Here is a 20,173-nt window from a genome sequence, read left to right as displayed (position 1 = left end):
GTGCGGAAGCTCTAAGATACCTTGGGGAGTAGGGGTAACCGAAGTCAGGTAGGCTAACTGGAAATCAACAATGATAGGTCTGATGTGATGAATTCAAACCACAAGTATGGTGGCATACCATCATTAGTAAATTTGGAATTTGAAGATAACAACAGAAAAAGTTATATGATGCATGAGTAACTCGAAAAGTTAAATCTCCCAAGACTAGGTGTCCTTATAAATCTCAGAGCGGAATAATCATTTCGTCTAAGTCAGCGATTAGTCTTTTAAATATGTTGAGAAACAGTTTTGGTGTGAGTTACATGTTAACACAAGAATTAAATTAAGACTGTCTAGAGCATCTGGTAAATTGCATAAGGTAAATGAGTGGTCCTTATGATTAACAAAATCATGGAGACTTGAAGTATAGGGTCAGAATTCTTTTGTAAGTGAAGTGTATGACGATAATTAGTGAAAAACAAATACCAATGAAAAGCTTCATAATCACGATTTATTAGCAAATGTTTCTGCAGGTAACAATAATCTCCTTCAAGTTGAGGAAAGGGGATGGTTTTAGAAAGCTGCTTTAGGCAAGCCCTTTGCTTACAGGTTTGTAATTCGAAATTGAGAATATGAGTTCATCACACAAGGGCATAACAACAGTCGATGCTGAAACTCAAAACACAGATCAAAAGGGCATAACAACAGTCGATGCTGAAACTCAAAACACAGCTAGCAAGGAAATAGAAGAGGAACCACTGCGCTATGCAGGGGTCTATAGTGTTAAAAATGTTTCCCATGAAGTACCTTCTTTTATCCAATAAATGGAATAATAATACTGTACAGCTGCAGATAATCATGGAATGAAGTGGTGAACAGATCGCCACACCAGGTTTCTTCAACTCTTTCAAGACCTTATTATCAATTGCGGGTTCATCCAAGGAGCAAGAGCCCATGCTAGTATTAAGACGTCTTCAGCAGTGAGTCCTAGATGATACGCAGACCAGGAGGGAAAGCAAGGCAGTCAAGAAAATAAAGAAAATTTTCTCATATGATGGCACAGAGATTAGCCTGTGGCAGAAAATAAGAAAAGATAATCGAGGTTACCCTAACTGTGTATTAGGGAATCTGCAAAGGAAGAGTGGCATTCCAGAGAAAGAAATCGAAACTGCGTAGATATCCATCTATGGTTTCAGTGTTTCATTTGAAAATAACTTGAAATCATGTTCTTGAAGGATGCGTGTTGGTTGTGCATGCTGTATATGTAAAGAATGTCTACATTTTTTTTTAGTGTAACCGTGAAATATATGTGCCTTGAGTGCTTGGTTCTTGTGTGTCAAGAAACCAGTAACGAAAAAGTAGCTCTACATAGAGAAACTTGAGTGAAGGAACGTTATTACCAAATTCTACAAGGCGAGAGAGTTGCAATCCTATCCTTGTTGAAGTGGGCAGAAGCGAAAACTATTCCGTGACCAACCTCAGATAAGAGTAAGTTTCGATGATGGCATGGGCACCATCAAGAACTTTCTGGACGAGTTCACCGTAGCTCCTTTCATCATCGGCGTAGTTATGCACCAGGTCCATGCGGTCTCCCAGCACCTTCAGATACTCATCTTTGGAAGTGGCGAGGGCCTCTGGCACAAATTCACCGTAGTCGACCATGCTAACCCTGAATGAGTGAGAGCTTTATGATACAATTACATTCATGATTTGTATAGGAAATAGATAATAAATACAATTAATCCCGTCGTTTTTTGCATAACTGATGGCTTTCTGTGGTTGTTTAACGCTTTATGAAGAACCATTGGGTTGTTTTAATGCCTAGAACTACTTATTTCCTTCCTTTCATCTTTAAGTAATCATGATTATGCAGCAGTCACGATGATATCCAAAGAGAGGCATTTTTTTATTTATAATGTTATTCTCTTTGCACCTACCAATTCTCGCTGCATATATTGGTGGGCGGATAACTGATACAGACAAGAACATTTCCATGAGTACTGCATATGATTCACCCTACAAGAAGCTGCCCTAGCTATTTGAAATTCTAACATAGCATCCTACCCAAGGTGGCAGCTATCTGGTTCTAGACCATGTCTTGAAATATTAGCCCGAGATACCTCAAAAGGTAACCATGGTAACACTCATATACAAGAACGTTGATTTTATATATATATACATATATATATATATATATATATATATATATATATATATATATATATATATATATATATATATATATATATATATATATATATATATATATATATATATATATATATATATATATATATATATATATGATACCTCAAAAGGTAGCCATGGTAACACTCAGATACAGATACAATTAATATATATTATTATATATATATATATATATATATATATATATATATATATATATGCGTGTGTGTGTGTGTGTGTGTATGTGTGTGCGCGTGTGTGTATAAGTGGTCCTCCTGGTACTGGAATGGAGACATACAAAATGTCCCCGTTCACATTTTTACCTCTCCCTCTCTCTTATTTCTAGTGTCTACTTTAGGAATAACAAATAACTACATATAACAGTAATATATATGAATGTTACCTACTACGTGCCTAAAAAACACCAAAGAAACACCGTGGTAAGCGTGGGGTTAACTATGAGGAAGAACAGAAAGAATGAATGAATTTAACTAGAGGAAAAGAGGTTTCGTCTTTCCTTGAACAGCTGAAACTAAGTCTAAAGTGTCATTTCTGTATATGTTTATGCTTATTACATATAATATCTGATGGAATTCATGTAAGTTCCCAGTAACAACTATATTCTAACTCTGGCTATCCGAACTATAAGAGAATGTGCAAGAAGTTTCCAAGTTGTTACCCAGCCTTAGGTGTTAGAAAGTTGATGTTGGTTTTTTCCGGTTGTTGCAGCAATATACTACAATCAGTTGACGTGATGTATCTGTGCAAGTTCATTCAGTGATAACGTGCAAGTGCAGCATTGGAGTGTCTTAGTTTGTCAACCTCTCTTAAGCTATCTAGGTTTGACAAGGTCGACTACATTTTCTGCTTCCTGGAGATCACACAATTATATGGTCCACTAAAATTGCCCCAAAACCTAACTCAGTTAAAAAAAATTGTAAGGAAGATATATATGAAACGTTCTCTCAGTTAAGCTTATCAGCGAGAGAATGGAATCATGCTGGTTATGGCACAATTTCAAGAAATAAACCAGTGGTTTACATTATTAATGATCACAGTGCTACTGATTCATGCCAAGATAGGTGAAAGTGATGACAAAAATCACACTGGCAAGAAACAGCAAAATATTATCAGCGTCTTACATGGTTGTTCAGCAACACCAATTTGGAAAGGGTGCAGAAGAGAGCCTGTGCTACTGCTAGTGAAAGTACAGAAGAGGGCTACATCAAAAATCCAAGACAGCCTCAATCCTAACAAGCATTTTTCTAGACTAAGGCCATTTGGATGAGCAACCTGCTGTCTTTCATAAATTAATCCTGAAAACAAAGTAACAAATGAAAAGGAGTATAGAAGGATGAGTCTTAACCACAGAGAGAGTAAAAGATTTTTCTGCTGAAGGAAGAAAGGTTACATGAGCCTTGAAAAAAAGGGAAAGAAACAGTTGTCAAACTGTGGAATCCAAGGCTTATTCTTTTCTACTGAGTAAACTGGGATGTTGCAGCCTGATGGCTATTACGGGTTGTGTCATAGGCTGAGGAACATTTTCCTTGAGCTCAATAAAATGATGACCAAAATATTACCCGTAGAAAAGATAGAGGGAAGCTGCCAAACTTTGTCTTTGCAAGACAGTAAGATATTACAACAAAAGAAACAATCAAAATAATGTTGAAAGCCTGCCTAGTGGCACATCTGGTACCCTACAGCATCAGCAGTTCCAAAAGCTTTGGCAGCAAGGATTCGCATCCGTTTCCTTTTGAGAAATAATGACTTAAGCAAGTTGGTATGGTATCAATTGATATGAAAGCTGATGGAATATTGCTATTACACTTACTTAAGCAATAAGTTCACATGAAAGAATATAATATATTGCTTGCATTTAAGTGGGACGTGAGCTCCTTATTTCTTTCATATGAGAGCAAATACAGGCTAGCAATTCACCTTGCTGGGGTTACCGACATCATTCTAAAAGATGTTTAATTACAGGTCCAAATTCAGCAACATACAGGAAAAAATTCTGTTATCCCTTTCTTATTGTATTCTACATTTTATGCGCGGTACAATCTTACAGAACTGTTGAAGAATGTTCCGTAAAGGACTTGTTGTAGAATCCACTCCACGACCATATCTTCAATTCATCTTTAAAAAGCAGACATTCGTGGGCTTTGGACACTCAGATCAAATGTTACTACTATTGTACAACTTGCAGTAAAATTTTTTTTGTTTTCCACAAGGTACAGAGAACTACCATCCTATAGGTACTTTTAAGACTTAGACCCACTGTTTCCTCTGTTTGCTGCCTAAAGTGGAATGACAGTTTTTGCAAAGACGTATAAACACATCTACTGATGTGCTTCCTGAGAATGGACTTCGGTTTTTGCATAACAGGGTACTGAATGTTTCTGGACCACAAGGGGAATTACTGATAACCAAGTACTTACAGTATTTCGGGATAACAGCTTAGTGGTGGACCCTGACAAATGCATCACCGGGCCTCCTTCCACCAAACTATCATCCATCAGGAAATGCCCAACTCCAGGTACCATATAAAACATGCAGGAATTCAGGAGCATGGTAAACTACTACCACCCATTCAAACTAAAAATTGCACAATCCATGGTTCCCCTCTATGACACCCTCAGTAGAAACAATAGACTGAACTGAACTAGGGCACCACACAACACGATGCCTTCAAAGCCACCTTCAACACCTTGGAAACTGACACCTCACTGCCATTCCCCAATCCACAGGCCAGACTTACACTAACAAAGGACGCCAGCAACATTTCCTAGAGCACGCTTATAAAACAGTCAGTCAGTTTACATAAACAACAACGGCTCGAAAAACATCAAAGAGCACTCGAGAAGTCTTACCGGAAGTTGCTCTCAGCGAGACCCTCAATGGAGGAAATTTTTGGCGGGAAAACCGGCACCGTCAGAACGGCAATGAGGTTGCCAGTGTAAGTGGAGACAAGGATGAAGATTCCAAGCGACCAGAAGACCAGACAAACTCGAATGGCATCACTGTCGACAGCTTGGGAGCTATTCTGCCCAAAAACTCCCTGAAAAAGGAAAGTAAAAAGTATAAATATTTACAGATATGTTGCAGGTCATTCCGTCACAGTTGTGGATTTTCCTTGCCAAAATGATCAAGAACGGAGAAATGTTTCTTAATTTAGATAAAATACAGTCATAGGTTAAATTGCTCTGTTTATAAACCTTTATGTCTATGCCTTGATTGTTTATGCATGTCTAAATTTATTTCACTTTAGCTGCATCTTTATTTGTAATAATTTCTATAAATCTGCTAGGTCCCACTAAACTAAGTGCTGAAATCATTATTTTTAAAAGTAAGATTAAAGAACAACCATATATTGATGATCACAGTTCAAAAGTAGGCTAACAAATGAATGGAAACGAAATTACTCACTCGTAAGATTTCCATAATTACATCTTGAACAGTAACCTCAGTTGCTGAACAGGTCGCCTTTCTCAGCAAGTAAAAAACTGGGATCATGAGAAGCAGCATGGAACCTGTGCTTACCCATACCCACATAGAGAATGGGTATAGGAGGCTCATCCAGGCTGGCATAGGAGGAGGAATCATGAGTGCAAAACCAAAGCCTTCGTTGAAATAGGAGGAAGTATAGTCGAAATCCCGAGACCTCTCGTATACTACAGTAAAATAATTGACAGTTAGATTTTTTGTACCACGGTACACCTCCCCAAAAGCCCATTCCAGGAACCATTTACCAACTCGCCCCAGTTTTCATCTTCGGCGTACTGCGTCGTAGTGTAAGTAAAGTTGAGCCAGTCTCCCAAAACGTTCAGAATCCGGATGTTTGTGCCGTCCAAGTGATCCCCATCTTCAAAAATCAGAGGATAATCATCCAGGTCAGAAGCGACGTGTAAGACCTCTCCCCCGAATTTACGAAATCGATTCGGAAAGAGGTCTTCCTTTGTCTTGAAACAATGAACGTCCCATCGACCTATAGGGTCAACAAACAGTCTTTTTCCTCTCTCGTTCCGGAGGAAAGGCCGTGACGTATGAACGGTAGGTGGAAAATTTTCGTCGGAGGACTCGAGAAGGGCCAGGGAAGGAGACCTCTGTATTTGCGTCATGGCTAACAATGTCTCTCCACGTAGGGAGGAATTAAGGTTGACAACTAACAAAATATTTGGCGACCATTCATCACCTATCTCCGAGAGCCAACCTGGCGATTCGTTGACGAAAAGGAACACTGCACAACGCCCATGCAAGAGGGATGCAGGCGGTAACTGTTCTTCCCAGCCATCATCAGGACTCAAAAGAAACAATGGCCTTTCTACCGCAGTGTGCAGTAACTGTAGTATGATAATTAGAACTGGCGACTGAATATCGCTGTTATCTGTTATCAAAACGATCCAGTCATCTTTAAGTATCGTCTCTACGATTTCCAGTATGGCCTCAACTAAATGAGGTTTCAAAGTATCATTAGAAAAGTTAAAGGCTGTTCGATCATCTAGGGCGAGACCCAAGACTAGAAAGCAAGCGAAGATGACAGCAACGAGTCTCATTGTGCCTTCCTTGGTACTGAACAATTTCCATCGGTTCTACCATCTTTATACGTATCAGTTCGAAATGGTGCTACCTGCGCACTGAGTTAGCGAATGAGTACTGCCGTTGTTCAGAATTTAATGAATCGATTGCGAGTTCTGTCCGTCAGTGGTATTGACCCACAGCCAGCCTTAGTTCTCCTGTATTTAATTCAGCAGTTATAGTCTTGTAAGTGATTGCTTCTCTCCAGTTTGTTGAAAGGTAAGCGCCCTGCATTAGAAATGAAGCTGATGCAGAATATTGTACAAGGATGTGATATGCGACTTAACAACAGACTGCCGCCTTTCTTACCATTAGCAATATTTGGGCAAGACAATAATATGGAGAATTTACAACCCGCCCAGTAACACTAGATGCGATACAATTATGAGAGATTATTATAACAGTAATTTGAAACTTTCTTCAAAAAATTTGATACGCACTGGTATGTGCTGGATCATTTGCATGGTTGCTTAAAGATTAAGATAGTTTCCGTGTATGTAATCTGGCACTCATGTATAGGATAATTGCTATCCTGCTGCAAATGTCTTCTTTAAGCAAAATTGTACATACAAATTTATAGTCATACACATATATTGTATACACACAGACCCACAATATACTGTATGTACACACACACTTTACATACATATTGATGATATGATCGGGAAGTTTGCTAACGGAGAAGCTGGAAGAAAAAACCGGCATGTTTGAATAATTACTGCAATTAACATTTTTCTTTTATTTATTATGAACTCTATGTATATCTTACTACTGATTTCACATACTGATATTTCTGTGTTTATGCACCATCTCAATAATGTAAATTTTGTTCAATACATTGTACTGAGGTTCATCAGTATCGATAATATATAAGAATTACACTCATACATCTATAATTACGTTTTGGCTACGGCCCTGAGCACATAGCCAGCATTGATAAGTAAAAATCCTGCTTACAATGATATTTTCTTTGTTATAGATGCTCGTGGTATTTTCGCTTATTAAGGGTAGACATTCAGACATTCTTGCGTAAAATATACTGTGACCAATTGTAATAATTGTAAATTATATTGGACTAGAATATTTCTTGTGGACGTTTAAAAAAATGTATCGTGTGTTTCATTAGCACAGTCTTTCCGGCATATAGTATATATATATATATATATATATATATATATATATATATATATATATATATATATATATATATATATATATAATATATATATATATATATATATATATATATATATATATAATATATATATATATATATATATATATATATATATATATATATATATATATATATATATATATATACATATATGTGTGTGTGTGTGTGTGTGTATGTTTACCGTTATTACATTAGATAATTTGTGGAAAAATGTACAGCACCTGGAACCTCAACAAAACATTATTACATTTAATTTACCAGTTTATTGTATGCGAACTTTATAGTTTCTTGTATCATATTATATTCGTTGTATTATTTACAGTTTTAAAATCTGTCTATCCCTTCTTCAGACCCTTGCCTTAAGTCCCTAGTAAGCATCAGTCCAGAGTCTTTGTTCCTGCTCAAAGAAAATTCTATGCTCCTTCAGTGGGATGGTGGTGAAGGCGTGATGGGGGGAAGGGTTCTGAGGAATGGGCGAGAGAAATGAATGTTCCTTTGTATAAGGCTGCAGGTGATCAAGTAGACTGAGAATTGTAAGGACATAACAGAGCATGTCAGAAAAAGTGAATGGTACAATTTCTATTGACAAAGTATGACAGATGACAGAAGAACTGATAAGTGAAGAACAATGGGGGCAGACAGGGAATAGTGGTGTGGATCAGTTATTTATCATAAAGCAGTTATATATGTAGTTCAAAATTTGTATGTGTCATACATGAACCTTGTGAAAGCTTTTACTAGAATTGATGAAGAGGCAATATGAAAGATATGTTAGATATGAGGTACTGCTGATAGCAATAAAAGTTTTTATGATGGAATGAAATAAGAATCAGAATTTCTAGCGTTTGGTGAGATATGGTGGTAAGAAAAGGGTGTGTTTTGTTCCCAATGATGTTTCTTATCTTTATGAAAGGAATGATGTGTAAGACAAAGTACTGTAGATGCAGGTACAACAATGCTGGATAAGAAGATAGGTCATGAATGGAGTGTAGAATGCCTCATGATACAGTGCCAAGTGGGATAGTGAAAGGGAAACTGCAGGAACTTGTGAGGGAGTTTGGTGATGAAAAAAGGAGGCGGCTTAGAGTAAACTTGGGCAAGAGTGAGGTTATAAGTGATGAATGGAAGCGGGAGGTTTTCAGTGGTATTCGGGTGGTTAAATATTTTACGTGATGGTAGGATGCGAGAAGAGTTAAGAAACAGAATAAGTTAAGCTAGGAAGATAAGCATGTAGCCTTTGTAAGAGTTTGGAAGGATATAGTTTCGGGGCGCCTAAGGATGCCAGCTGTCGCGATTTTTCCCCCACGACTGGGAGGGTTCTAAGTCCCGGATGGTATGGGACTAGGAGGATGATCAGGCCTGAAGGGCACTATCAGCAAACATCGAGGCGAAGGTCCATCAAGAGCAGACAGGGTTTTACAATTTTATTTAAAAAATCAGAGTAATTAAATTTAACATACATTAACGCACAAGAACCAGGCACTCGGGTACAAAACAACTCCGAAAAAGTTACACAAAACTCAAAAAAATATGGCTTCTGGAAGTTACAATTTTATACAAAACTTACTTCGAAATAATCAGGCTATACTTTAACTGAACATAACTATATCAAGCCTCAGATGGCAAAAATGTGACGGCATACTAAAGGAACCGGGTCTTGACTATAAAATGAAGAATTTGGCTGGGGAGGTGACTACTTGGAGAGTGCTCAGCTTATAAGAGACCCGTCGCACCGATCGCGGTCTCTTTCGAGCACTCGTGTGTTCGTCATCCATCGGAGGGGACAGAGAGAAAAAAAGAGCATCCCGTTTTCTCTCTCTCAAGGAACGCAACTTCTACCATACAATATTTAAAGTTTGTTTCTCTCTAACCACTGTTGTCTCGATTTATGTACAATCACCACTACTTGCATGGCCATGCAAGCACTCTAACCACCGAATCTTCTGTATCAGACTGTACGAGTATGTATGTTTCTGTTTGTGAAGACGCCAAACGTCTCGCCATTTCACATATTATGCTACTGCATTGTATTCATTAATCTGTCTCGAATCTCATGCAATTGGTCATTTGTGGAATTTCCTGGCCTTTCCATTGATATATGTTTTATCACTGTACGTTTATTATGTCTCTCACAGTCGCCATCTGTTTGTCTGCCGACAAACACAGATGTCCGAAACATTACCTCAGTTTTGCCCTGTCTGTGTGTAGATGCCACTTTGCGGCTCGCACCAGCCAATAACAACTTCGAAGATTCTGTATATTCATTCAGTAAGGAACTACCAATAAACCAGTCAACACCCAGCCAGTATGTCACTCAATCCCGTCCTTACAAGCTTGTAAAGTCACCAATTCGGCGCCAGGATAGTGTTTCGGCGGCGCCATTAATTAAGTCTCCGCTGAGCTTGTTTTCTTTGGTGACTTCCCGTTTTCTTCAAGCTCAATTAGTCACGCCTAAAACGTGCCAGGTCACGCATTTTAATCATTTTACTTTATGGTATTTATACGAATGTCACACATTGTGTATCACATGTTTCTTCATTCACAGGCATCAAGACTGTATCTATATTGTGTCTCTGTATGTTTCGTATTGTAATTCGTACTCGTTCACTGCATATTATTGTTTATTGTTTCGACCTCAGGTCACAGTCAATTCCATTGTCTCTCACGGCCCGGCGTCAGTCGGCCGCAATATAAGCCGCCTGGATCTGTAATAAATCAGCAGTAACCTTTACCTGCTCGTTTCTTTGACACCTTACAGTGGTGACCCCCGAGTATCCGGAGCCATTAGCGGACTCACACGGCGACTCAGTCTTGGCTCCAGGATTTCTCCAAAAACGCTCTTAGCGGCCTAAACACGGCGCTGTAACCAGCGTTTGAGCGTGCTGACTCGCCGGCGTACCCCACCAGCGTCACTAGCGGAACCACACGGCGCACGAAAGTGCGTACTGACGCCAGTATCCTACTCCAGTAAGGGGTCAAAGGAGCGAGCATGGACGCGGATATCCTCCTTCATGCAGTTAACGCGGACCCCGCGGACTCGAGGTTTACCTACCTCCCATCGCAGCCGCGCCCCCGCGCATCGAGGCCCTCCGCAACTCCACACCAGCGCCCGAACACACGACGGCCGGGCAACACAATCGCGGGCGCCCTCACCTAAAGCTGCCACCGTTTACGCAGGGCAACCCATCGAGGTGGCTGCGCAGGGTGGGAGAGCCACTTCAGAATCGCGGACCTCACGGATGAAATCCTACAGGCCGACACAGTGCTCAACGCCCTTCCGGAGGACGTGTACAACAAACTCATCTCGCGGGTACCGAAACACTCACCCTCACATACAGCACCACAAAAAGTTCCTCCTCGAAGCTTGCTCCCTGCCCATCGCCGGCCGGGCCGCCGTGCTATCGACCTTGCCAATAATCCACGCCACGACCTCAATCCAAGAGACGCTTGGGGCATGGTCGTAGATCTCCTGTCAACACCAGTCTCGGGGTGGCACGAACAAGCGGCAGGAGATAAGCCAGTCGAAATTTTCCTTCGCCAACTCCTCCCGAAGTACGCAAACCAGATCGCTCACCCTACACCATGCCTGTCGAGGACCTCATAGAGGCGGCACAACACCTCACAGACTCCGTCAAGGCTTCACAGCGGCTAAAACCGGCCACTCAGCCGGTCAGCTCCGTCCAGCCTGAAGAGGACGTGGAGCAGCCCGTCAACGCCATCGCCAACAGACGTCCACCAACCACAGTAGACGGTGGTCCCCGGGCTTCTGTCGCTATCACAAGTGGTTCGGAAAGGACGCCTGAAACTGCCTGCCGCCCTGCTCGTTCAACCGTTCAAAAAGCGGGGGTGGCGGCCAGCAGGACAGGCCGCCATGGCAGCCGAAGAACCCAGGGCCTCAAAAACAGTAGGTTTCTCACGTCCGCGACACCGTCTCCGGCAGGATGATGCTGGTCGACACAGGAGCCTTCAAGTCGGTCTTCCCAGCATCCAGAGAGGACCGCAACCAGACACCAGACCCGCCGCCTTCCTGACGGCCGCCAACGGAACCCCATCCTCTCCCTACGGCACCAGGCTCCTGTCGATCTCCATCCTTGGCCAGAGTTACTCCTGGGACTTCATCGTCGCGGACGTAGGAACCCCCACTCCTGGGGCCGATTTTCTGGCGCACCGGCCTGCTAGTCGGCGTGGGCGCAAGCGCCTCCTCGATACCGACTCCTGCCGGTCTCTCCGTTAACGGCGGGACCCAGACCCACCATCAGCGCCGTCGCCCCCACCAGTACGCACACCTTCTGTCGGAGTTCCTGAGGTGTTTAAGCCCGAGCCGCCAAGTCCCGGGGCCCCAGCCAAGCACGGCATATACCACCATATAGTGACTAAAGGGCCCCCGACACATGCGAAGTTCCGCAGGCTTCCCCCTCAGCGCCTTCAGGAGGCGAAAAAGCATTCAAGGAGATGGAACGGATGGGCATCTGCAGGAAAGCCTCCAGTCCATGGGCCTCCCCCTCCACATGGTGCAGAAACCGGACGGCTCCTGGAGACCCTGCGGCGACTACAGACGGCTCAACATTGCAACGGAGCCCGACCACTACCCTCTGCCCAATATGCAAGACCTCACGGCCTCCTTTCACGGGCCAAAATATTCACTAAATTGGACCTTCTTAAATCTTATTTTCAGGTACCTGTTGCGCCAGAGGACATACCAAAGACAGCCATCATCACGCCCTTCGGGTCCTATGTGTTCGCCTTCTCCACCTTCGGGCTGAGGAACGCCGGGGCCACCTTCCAGCGGCTCATGGACAGCATCCTGGGGACCTAAAATTCTGCGTCTGCTACGTCGACGACATTCTCATATTTTCCAGGTCTCACAGCGAACACCAGAGGCACATCAAAGCAGTCCTCCAGCGCCTCCAAGAAAACGGCCTCAAGGTCCGTTTTGACAAGTGTACATTCGGCGTCCAGAAAGCAGAGTTCCTGGGTCACGAGGTATCTCCGACAGGCGTCCGCCCTCTTACATCGAAAGTGGCAGCCGTGGCAAAGTTCCCGACACCCACCTCCATCAAGGCCGTCCAGGAGTTCCTTGGGATGGTAAACTTCTACAGGCGCTTCATCCCGGGATCGCGCACACCACGCCCCCTGACGGAAGTCCTAAAAGGTCAACCAAGTCCCTGTCTTGGGGACCCAGCCAGCAGCAGGCCTTTTCCTGACGAAGGCCGCCCTCACCAAGGCAACCGCCTTGGCACACCAGGATCCCAAGGCTCCCCCAGCTGACGACAGACGCCAGTAACGTTGCCTGCGGTGCTGTTCTGGAGCAAATCATCAACGGCGCCCCCAGCCCATCGCCTTCTTCAGCAAGAAGTTCAATCCGCAGAGTCCCGATACAGCACCTTCGACAGGGAACTCTGCGCGATGTACCAGCGCAGTTCGGCACTTCAAGTTCCTCCTGGAGGGGCGCCCTTCACAATCTTCACAGACCACCAGCCACTGGTTCACGCTTTCACGAAGCAAGGGGCGCATGGTCTTCCAGACAGCAGCGCCACCTCTCAGCCATAGCCGAATTTACCTGTTCCGTCAGGTACCTCCCGGCAAGAAAAATCCCGTGCAGACGCCCTCTCCAGAGTCGAGTTGAACGCAGTGCAGCTTGGTGTAGATTACCAGGACCTTGCCAGAGAACAGGCCGCTGACCCAGAAACCCCAGCATACCGCACCGCCATCATCCCTCAAGTGGCGGGACGTGACCCTCGCCCCGGGTGGCCCCAGCCTGCTCTGTGACATCAGCACAGGCCAGCCCCGCCCTTTGGTTCCAGCCTCACGCCGCGCCCAGGTATTTGACATCATCCACGGCCTCTCACACCCCTCCGGCAGGACCACGGCCAAACTGCTTTCAAAAAGTTCGTCTGGCACGGGTGCAAAAAGACGCCACAGCCTGGGCAAAACAGTGCCTGCAGTGCCAGACCAGTAAAGTGGGTCGTCACACGCAGTCGGGGTAGGCGAGTTCCCACAGCCAGGCGCCGCCGCCACATCCACATCGACGTCGTCGGGCCCCTTCCCCCATCAGGCGGATCCAGATACCTCCTCACGGTGGTAGACCGTTCAACGAGGTGGCCCGAAGCCACGCCCATGCAAGAAGCCACCGCCAGCGCGTGCGCCGAGGCCCTGCTCTCCAGTTGGGTTAGCCGCTTGTCCCCGGACCACATCACAACCGACAGGGCCGCTTTCCTCTCGAGCTGTGGTCTGCCCTGGCTCAACTGCTGGGAACCACGCACACACCACCACAGCGTACAACCCAGCGACCAACGGCCTGGTTGAACGGTTCCACAGGTCCTTAAGTCATCCCTCATGGCCGCTGCACGCCGAGGACTGGAAACATCAGCTGCCGTGGGTCCTCCTCGGGTTGAGGACCGCCCCAGAGCCGACGGCACCCCATCCGCAGCTGAACAAACCTATGGGAACCCCTCGTGGTGCCGGAGAGCTCGTGACGGATGATCGCCACTCCCCATCTCTACAGAGGCTCCGCGACGTGGCGGCAAGTTCGCCTTGCCTTCTGCAGGCGCTCATACATCGACAGAGCAACCACCTTCGTGCCGCCACAGCTGTCATCCGCCACCCACGCTTCGTCAGAGTCGGCGCCGTCCGTCCACCACTAACTAAGCCCTACAGGGGACCCTTCCGCGTGCTGGAACGGAACAGCAAGGCGTTCGGCTGGCACTTCCAGGCAGGAACGACTGGGTTTCCAGACCGGCTAAAGCCCGCCTTCCTGTCGGGAGTCCCGGCAGCGTCGCAGCACCCTTCCGCCAAACGCACTCCAGCACGCCCTCACCACGCAGGCGCGGCCGCCCCAGGAAGGGACCGCCCAAACAGCAGCCTCACAGGCGGGAGGCCCCTCAGTTATCCTCAAGGAGCCGCGGCACCCTTCAGCGTCCCACCAGGTACAGGGATTAATCAGACGCTCCCTCGTCTTGGGAGTATTTGTAAAGTCACCAATTCGGCGCCAGGATAGTGTTTCGGCGGCGCCATTAATTAAGTCTCCGCTGAGCTTGTTTCTTTGGTGACTTCCGTTTTCTTCAAGCTCAATTAGTCACGCCTAAAACGTGCCAGGTCACGCATTTTAATCATTTTACTTTATGGTATTTATACGAATGTCACACATTGTGTATCACATGTTTCTTCATTCACAGGCATCAAGACTGTATCTATATTGTGTCTCTGTATGTTTTGTATTGTAATTCGTACTCGTTCACTGCATATTATTGTTTATTGTTTCGACCTCAGGTCACAGTCAATTCCATTGTCTCTCACGGCCCGGCGTCAGTCGGCCGCAATATAAGCCGCCTGGATCTGTAATAAATCAGCAGTAACCTTTACCTGCTCGTTTCTTTGACACCTTACAAGCTTACCTCAATGATGTTCCCTCGAGAAAGACGCATATAGCCCATCCGCATGTCTAGTCGTCACCTCGGTTCCCTTTCAAAATTTCTACATAGGTTAATTTACCAAAGAATGTGCTTGAATTATTAAAAAAGGAGCCTCTCCGATATTCCTGATACAGATAACACAGGCAATTCGCCGGACACAAAAAACAGACATATTTTACAGAAGAAAGTGAACCACGAACTCAGCCGCCTACTTACTGAGTTACCGCTCCCCCTCGCTTATCCTGAACGTTGTGAAGGATTGTCAAAACGGATCCAATTTATTCACGACACCAGCTTTGGAAATATCCTCAATGGAGTTGAAACATGGATGTTGAATGTGAATGAAAGAAACAAGGTGGAAGTGGCCAGAGATGACTTGTGCATCGCATACATGGTATAAGGAGGGCGGTGAAAAATGTCATGTAAGTGAAATGATCATGTCATATGGAAAGAATGGAAGATGTCTTTTGGTGAAGAGAGTACAAACTAAGAGGAATGTAGCTTGGAGGCCTGGGTAGACGGTGTCAAAGCAAGAGAGTTCTTGCAAGCTAGAAATAAATAATACAGTATGTAGGTGTTCAATATGCTGCTTATGAGCCTTCATGCCAGTAGAACTTTCTGCACGGATTCATCCACAGTACAAAGGTAAGTGTTAATGTATCCGTGAACCACCCTCTGCGATGGTCACACACACAAATTATATATATATATATATATATATATATATATATATATATATATATATATATATATATATATATATATATATATATATATATATATATATATATATATATATATCTTATTTCTGAATGTCTTATTCTGATTATGCATTGAATTATTTCAATTACTTATGTGCTACTCTCTTTGAGAGTTTGTACTGTAAAGAACGCTTTCGTCAACTGTGACTGTCACTCATCAGTTGCTATATAAACCTGTGTAGTGTAACAGTCAAGTGCGTGGTTACTCAAATGTTTAATTATTTCCTCTCAACCCATTTACTCATGGATTAAGGCCTTTGCTGTACGGAGGATGTAATACTGTGCAGTGTGCATCTCATTCAAGTTGAATATTTTTTCAATCTAAGGTAAGTTGCACAAAGTACAATATACTACACTTCGTCAATGAAGCCCCTTTCAGAAGTGTAACATCGGCCTGGGCTTTAGCTCATGTTTATTTGTAACTTAATTGTTCTTCATGCCCAAGAAATCCTTTGAAAGTTACCTCCATTAGGTAATACAGTTATACTTCCATTCCTCTTAATTCCTCGGAAAGGTATATGGACCATGTTTTTTCTGACTCCATATCTGGTATTTTATGAATTTCCGATCATTAGGCCTATGTTGTTGTAGACTAGACCTACTCACCCTCCCCCAACCCACTGTAGGGTAAATGACAGTTACGAGTGGGATGGGTTTTTAGTGATGGTGGGAATCGAAATCGGGGAAATTGGACACACAGAAACGGTCAGAATTGCATGCCATCAGGTACCAAGTCGGAAAAATACATGAGTCTTATCATTACTGTTTCAGTCACTGAACATATTTTAAATGGTAAAGAAATTTTAAGGCAAATTACAGGGGATGCATCCTCACAGCCTTTTCTAACCTACCCTAGGGTGTAAGGTCTGAACTTTGCTGGAAGGGCTTTGACCCCTGGACTTCCTATAGCTAACCTGTTGTAGAGTGCTGCCTTAAGTCGTAGGCTAGAGTGGTAAATTTTTACCATAAATGATAATTGTATTACAGAATTGAAAATATGTTATTTAGTTGTAATGAGTTACTCAAATGTTTCTGAAATTCACTGCATTAGTGAATGAGTTGTTTTAGAGATACAATCATACAATATGGGGGACCATTGTGGGATGAGAGTTTTTGTAATAAAATGAGTGAAATGCAAGAGTGGATTTAACCTTCTCTTATCTAGGGTGCTGTTTCCTTACCTTTCCAGGGTGGCTTTGCATCCTCTGGACCCTTGCAAATTAACTTAATTAACTCAGAGAGCTGGGTATTTTGCTGCCCCCCCCCCACACCTAATCAAGCCTATACAGTAGTCTCCCCAGCGTACTTGGTCAAAGGAGGGTCTCGGGAGGTGGAAGAGCAATGTCAAATGTACTTTTCTCATTGTGCAAATAAGGCTATTGAAGACTCCCTTTTGATTCTTTAAAAAAAGGTTTTACAGTACTTTAAGAAACACATCTCATTATAACTGAGGGCAGTTTTATGGTAATAATATTGTTAGAAATAGAAAATATGGAAATATTAATTAAGACAGTGTGATATATAACGCTTTCCTCATGTGCTTTCCTCACAAATCTGCGTTTACCCTAAGGCTCTCATTATAACTGAGGGCAGTTTTATGGTAGTAATATTGTTAGAAATAGAAAATATGGAAATATTAATTAAGACAGTGTGATATATAACGCTTTCCTCATGTGCTTTCCTCACAAATCTGCATTTACCCTAAGGCAATGGTGAGGAAGAAACAATTATAGTTTTGGGTCAGGAGCCTTGGATTAATCCATTCCATTAAAGGACCTCCTGGTCAACACAAGGAACAATGGATACGATATCTATCTGAAATGAAGCTTCAGTCCTCAAACAAATGAATAATAAATTAATGATCCCTTTAATTCTTAAGGGTAGACCAATGTAAATTCAAATAATAAAATTATAAAGCATAGTAAAGCTATGGCATAAAATAATGAAAGGTAATAAATACTGTACCTACATTTAAAAATAAGCAAATTTGTGAGGAAGGGAGAGCGAGAGCAAGAGCATTTCCAATGCACAGAGATTATTTTTCAAATGACATTTGTGCAATCATTAACAACCTCGACAATACGTAAAATGTAAAAAAAAAAAAAGAGAAATGATAGAAAAACTCAGATTAAAAGAAGACAGACGAGCTTAATAATTACTGGAAGTGATGTGAAAAAACACAGCAGTCCAAATTTATGAATTGACATTTAAAGGAGGGAGAAAGAGTTGCCTGGTGATAGTTGATATCTAAATTTCATTTAATTTAAGCCCACATATCTTCATATTACAATACACTCCCGAACACCTGAATTACCCCTGGTTACTGACCAGTCCAAACTATATCCCCATAATTTTACCCACAAAGTGGGTAATTAACTGTCAGTGTTACCAACGCTACGGGAAAAATCTTGTAAAATGAGTTACCTGAGGTACTGTTGGCAACGCTGCTGCAAATACCGGCTGAGAGAGGCTGAGATCCCCAATTGTTATTAGTTCGCTTTGCTGGTTGGATGTATCCTGCATTGGCAAACTTGTTTTTTTTTTAGCCCAACCCCCATATAGGCTAAATATTTTGGATACCAGATAATGAATTGGACCGTTTTCATCGCCCCTTTTCTCCTGGATTTGTACTTTTGGACTGGGTTTGGATCTTCCCTCCCAATTTGACTGGCTTTTTTTTTTTTTTTTTTTTTTTTGAGATGGATAAATCAGACAGGAAGATGCCCCGTCGGTTAGCGCTGCTGCTTCCACTTCTGCTATAGCCCTAACAACTGAACTTTCTACTGCTGGGGATGCTACCACTTGTCGATCATGCACGGCCTGCAAGCGTAGGATGAGTACCCTCAAACACGACAGACATTCTTTGTGTGTGTCCTCCCAGGATCTGGAAAAGATTAGGATATTGTCGACGTAACAGATGCAGAAGTCCAGGTCCCCCAGGATGCTGTTCATCGATCTCTGGAAGGTCGCGCCCGCGTTCCTCAGGCCGAAGGTGGAGAAGGCGAAGACGTAGGACCCAAAGGGCGTGATGATGGAGGTTTTGGGGATGTCCTCCGGCGCTACTGGTACCTGAAAATATGATTTTAAGGGATCCATTTTTGAGAATATTTTGGCCCCATAGAAAGAGGCCGTCAGGTCCTGCATGTTTGGGAGGGAGTAGTGGTCAGGCTCTGTTGCAAGATTCAGCCGCCTATAGTCGCCGTAGGGCCTCCAGGTGCCGTCCGCTTTCTGCACCATGTGAAGGGGGGAGGCCCAAGTGCTGGGAGCCTTCCTGCATATGCCTATTCTCTCCATCTCAGCGAAGACCTTTTTGGCCTCCTGAAGGGGCTGTGGGGGAAGCTGTGTGAACTTTGCATGCGTCGGGGGCCCCCCTTCGTTTACTTGAGTGATGGCTTTGCATCTCCTGGAGCTCTTCTCCCCTACCCCCAACCCATTATATTTTTTCCGACACGATATAGAAACCGTCATCAAAGCTGGAAACAGCCGTTGAACTTTTGAACAAGGGGTGGTTAGGCAGTTAACTACCATCCACGAGGTGGGGGTCCCGGCTGCCCGGATGTACATTACAATTTGCTTTTGGCAGTCTTTGGGTGTAGGTGTGTTTTCTTCGCTCTCTGTCCAAACTTCCGTTGAGCTGCCTTTTCCATGTGGGATCTTTTTCTTGTTGTGTTTTGCTTTAATTATGAAAGCCACTGATAAGCCTCGTAAGCCCGCCTTCCCCCAGCGTGTGTGTCCTGGGGTTGGCGGTAAGAAATGTAATAGCTTTCACCCTAGTATTGTCATGTACCCACATGCCCTTTGCTCTTCTTGCAGGGGGTGTGTGTGTTCACATACTTCACCTTGTTCTGAGTGTTGTTCCGGGTCTGCCGAGCAGTGGGTGAAGTTTGAGGGGAGGATACAGTACCAAAGGAAGCCTGCCAAGGTGTCATCTGAGGGTTACACGCCCCCCAATGACTCCTTGGTGGCTAACCCATCACGATCGTTTCTCTCTCCCGGCAAGCTTCCCCTTCTTGCTGCCTCTCCTTTGGGTGAGGATTTCCCTTCGACTTCTTCACTCGCTTCTTTGGGTGTTGAAGGCCGCT

General features: G+C 43.7%; 2 protein-coding genes across 2 annotated transcripts in view; one reads left to right on the top strand and one right to left on the bottom strand.

The window, feature by feature from the left end:
• Nucleotides 1–6,917, bottom strand: part of LOC136834254 (ionotropic receptor 21a-like) — a 12,524-nt gene extending 5,607 nt beyond the window's left edge. The window contains 4 exon segments of the mRNA XM_067096602.1: nt 1,457–1,648; nt 5,037–5,224; nt 5,593–5,891; nt 5,894–6,917. Coding sequence (XP_066952703.1) covers nt 1,457–1,648; nt 5,037–5,224; nt 5,593–5,891; nt 5,894–6,719 — 1,505 coding nt within the window. The 5' untranslated portion in view covers nt 6,720–6,917.
• Nucleotides 6,918–16,398: 9,481 nt separating this feature from the next.
• LOC136834094 (heterogeneous nuclear ribonucleoprotein R-like) overlaps nt 16,399–20,173 on the top strand; it is a 711,768-nt gene continuing 707,993 nt past the window's right edge. Inside the window, exon 1 of the mRNA XM_067096389.1 lies at nt 16,399–16,417. The gene's annotated coding sequence lies outside the window, so the exon portion shown is untranslated. The remainder of the gene's footprint in view (nt 16,418–20,173) is intronic.

Source organism: Macrobrachium rosenbergii, chromosome 4, assembly GCF_040412425.1.
Source record: "Macrobrachium rosenbergii isolate ZJJX-2024 chromosome 4, ASM4041242v1, whole genome shotgun sequence".
In the NCBI taxonomy this organism is placed as follows: Eukaryota; Metazoa; Arthropoda; class Malacostraca; order Decapoda; family Palaemonidae; genus Macrobrachium; species Macrobrachium rosenbergii.
Note: the sequence above shows the minus strand (reverse complement) of the source record. Positions and strands in the feature narration are given on the sequence as shown.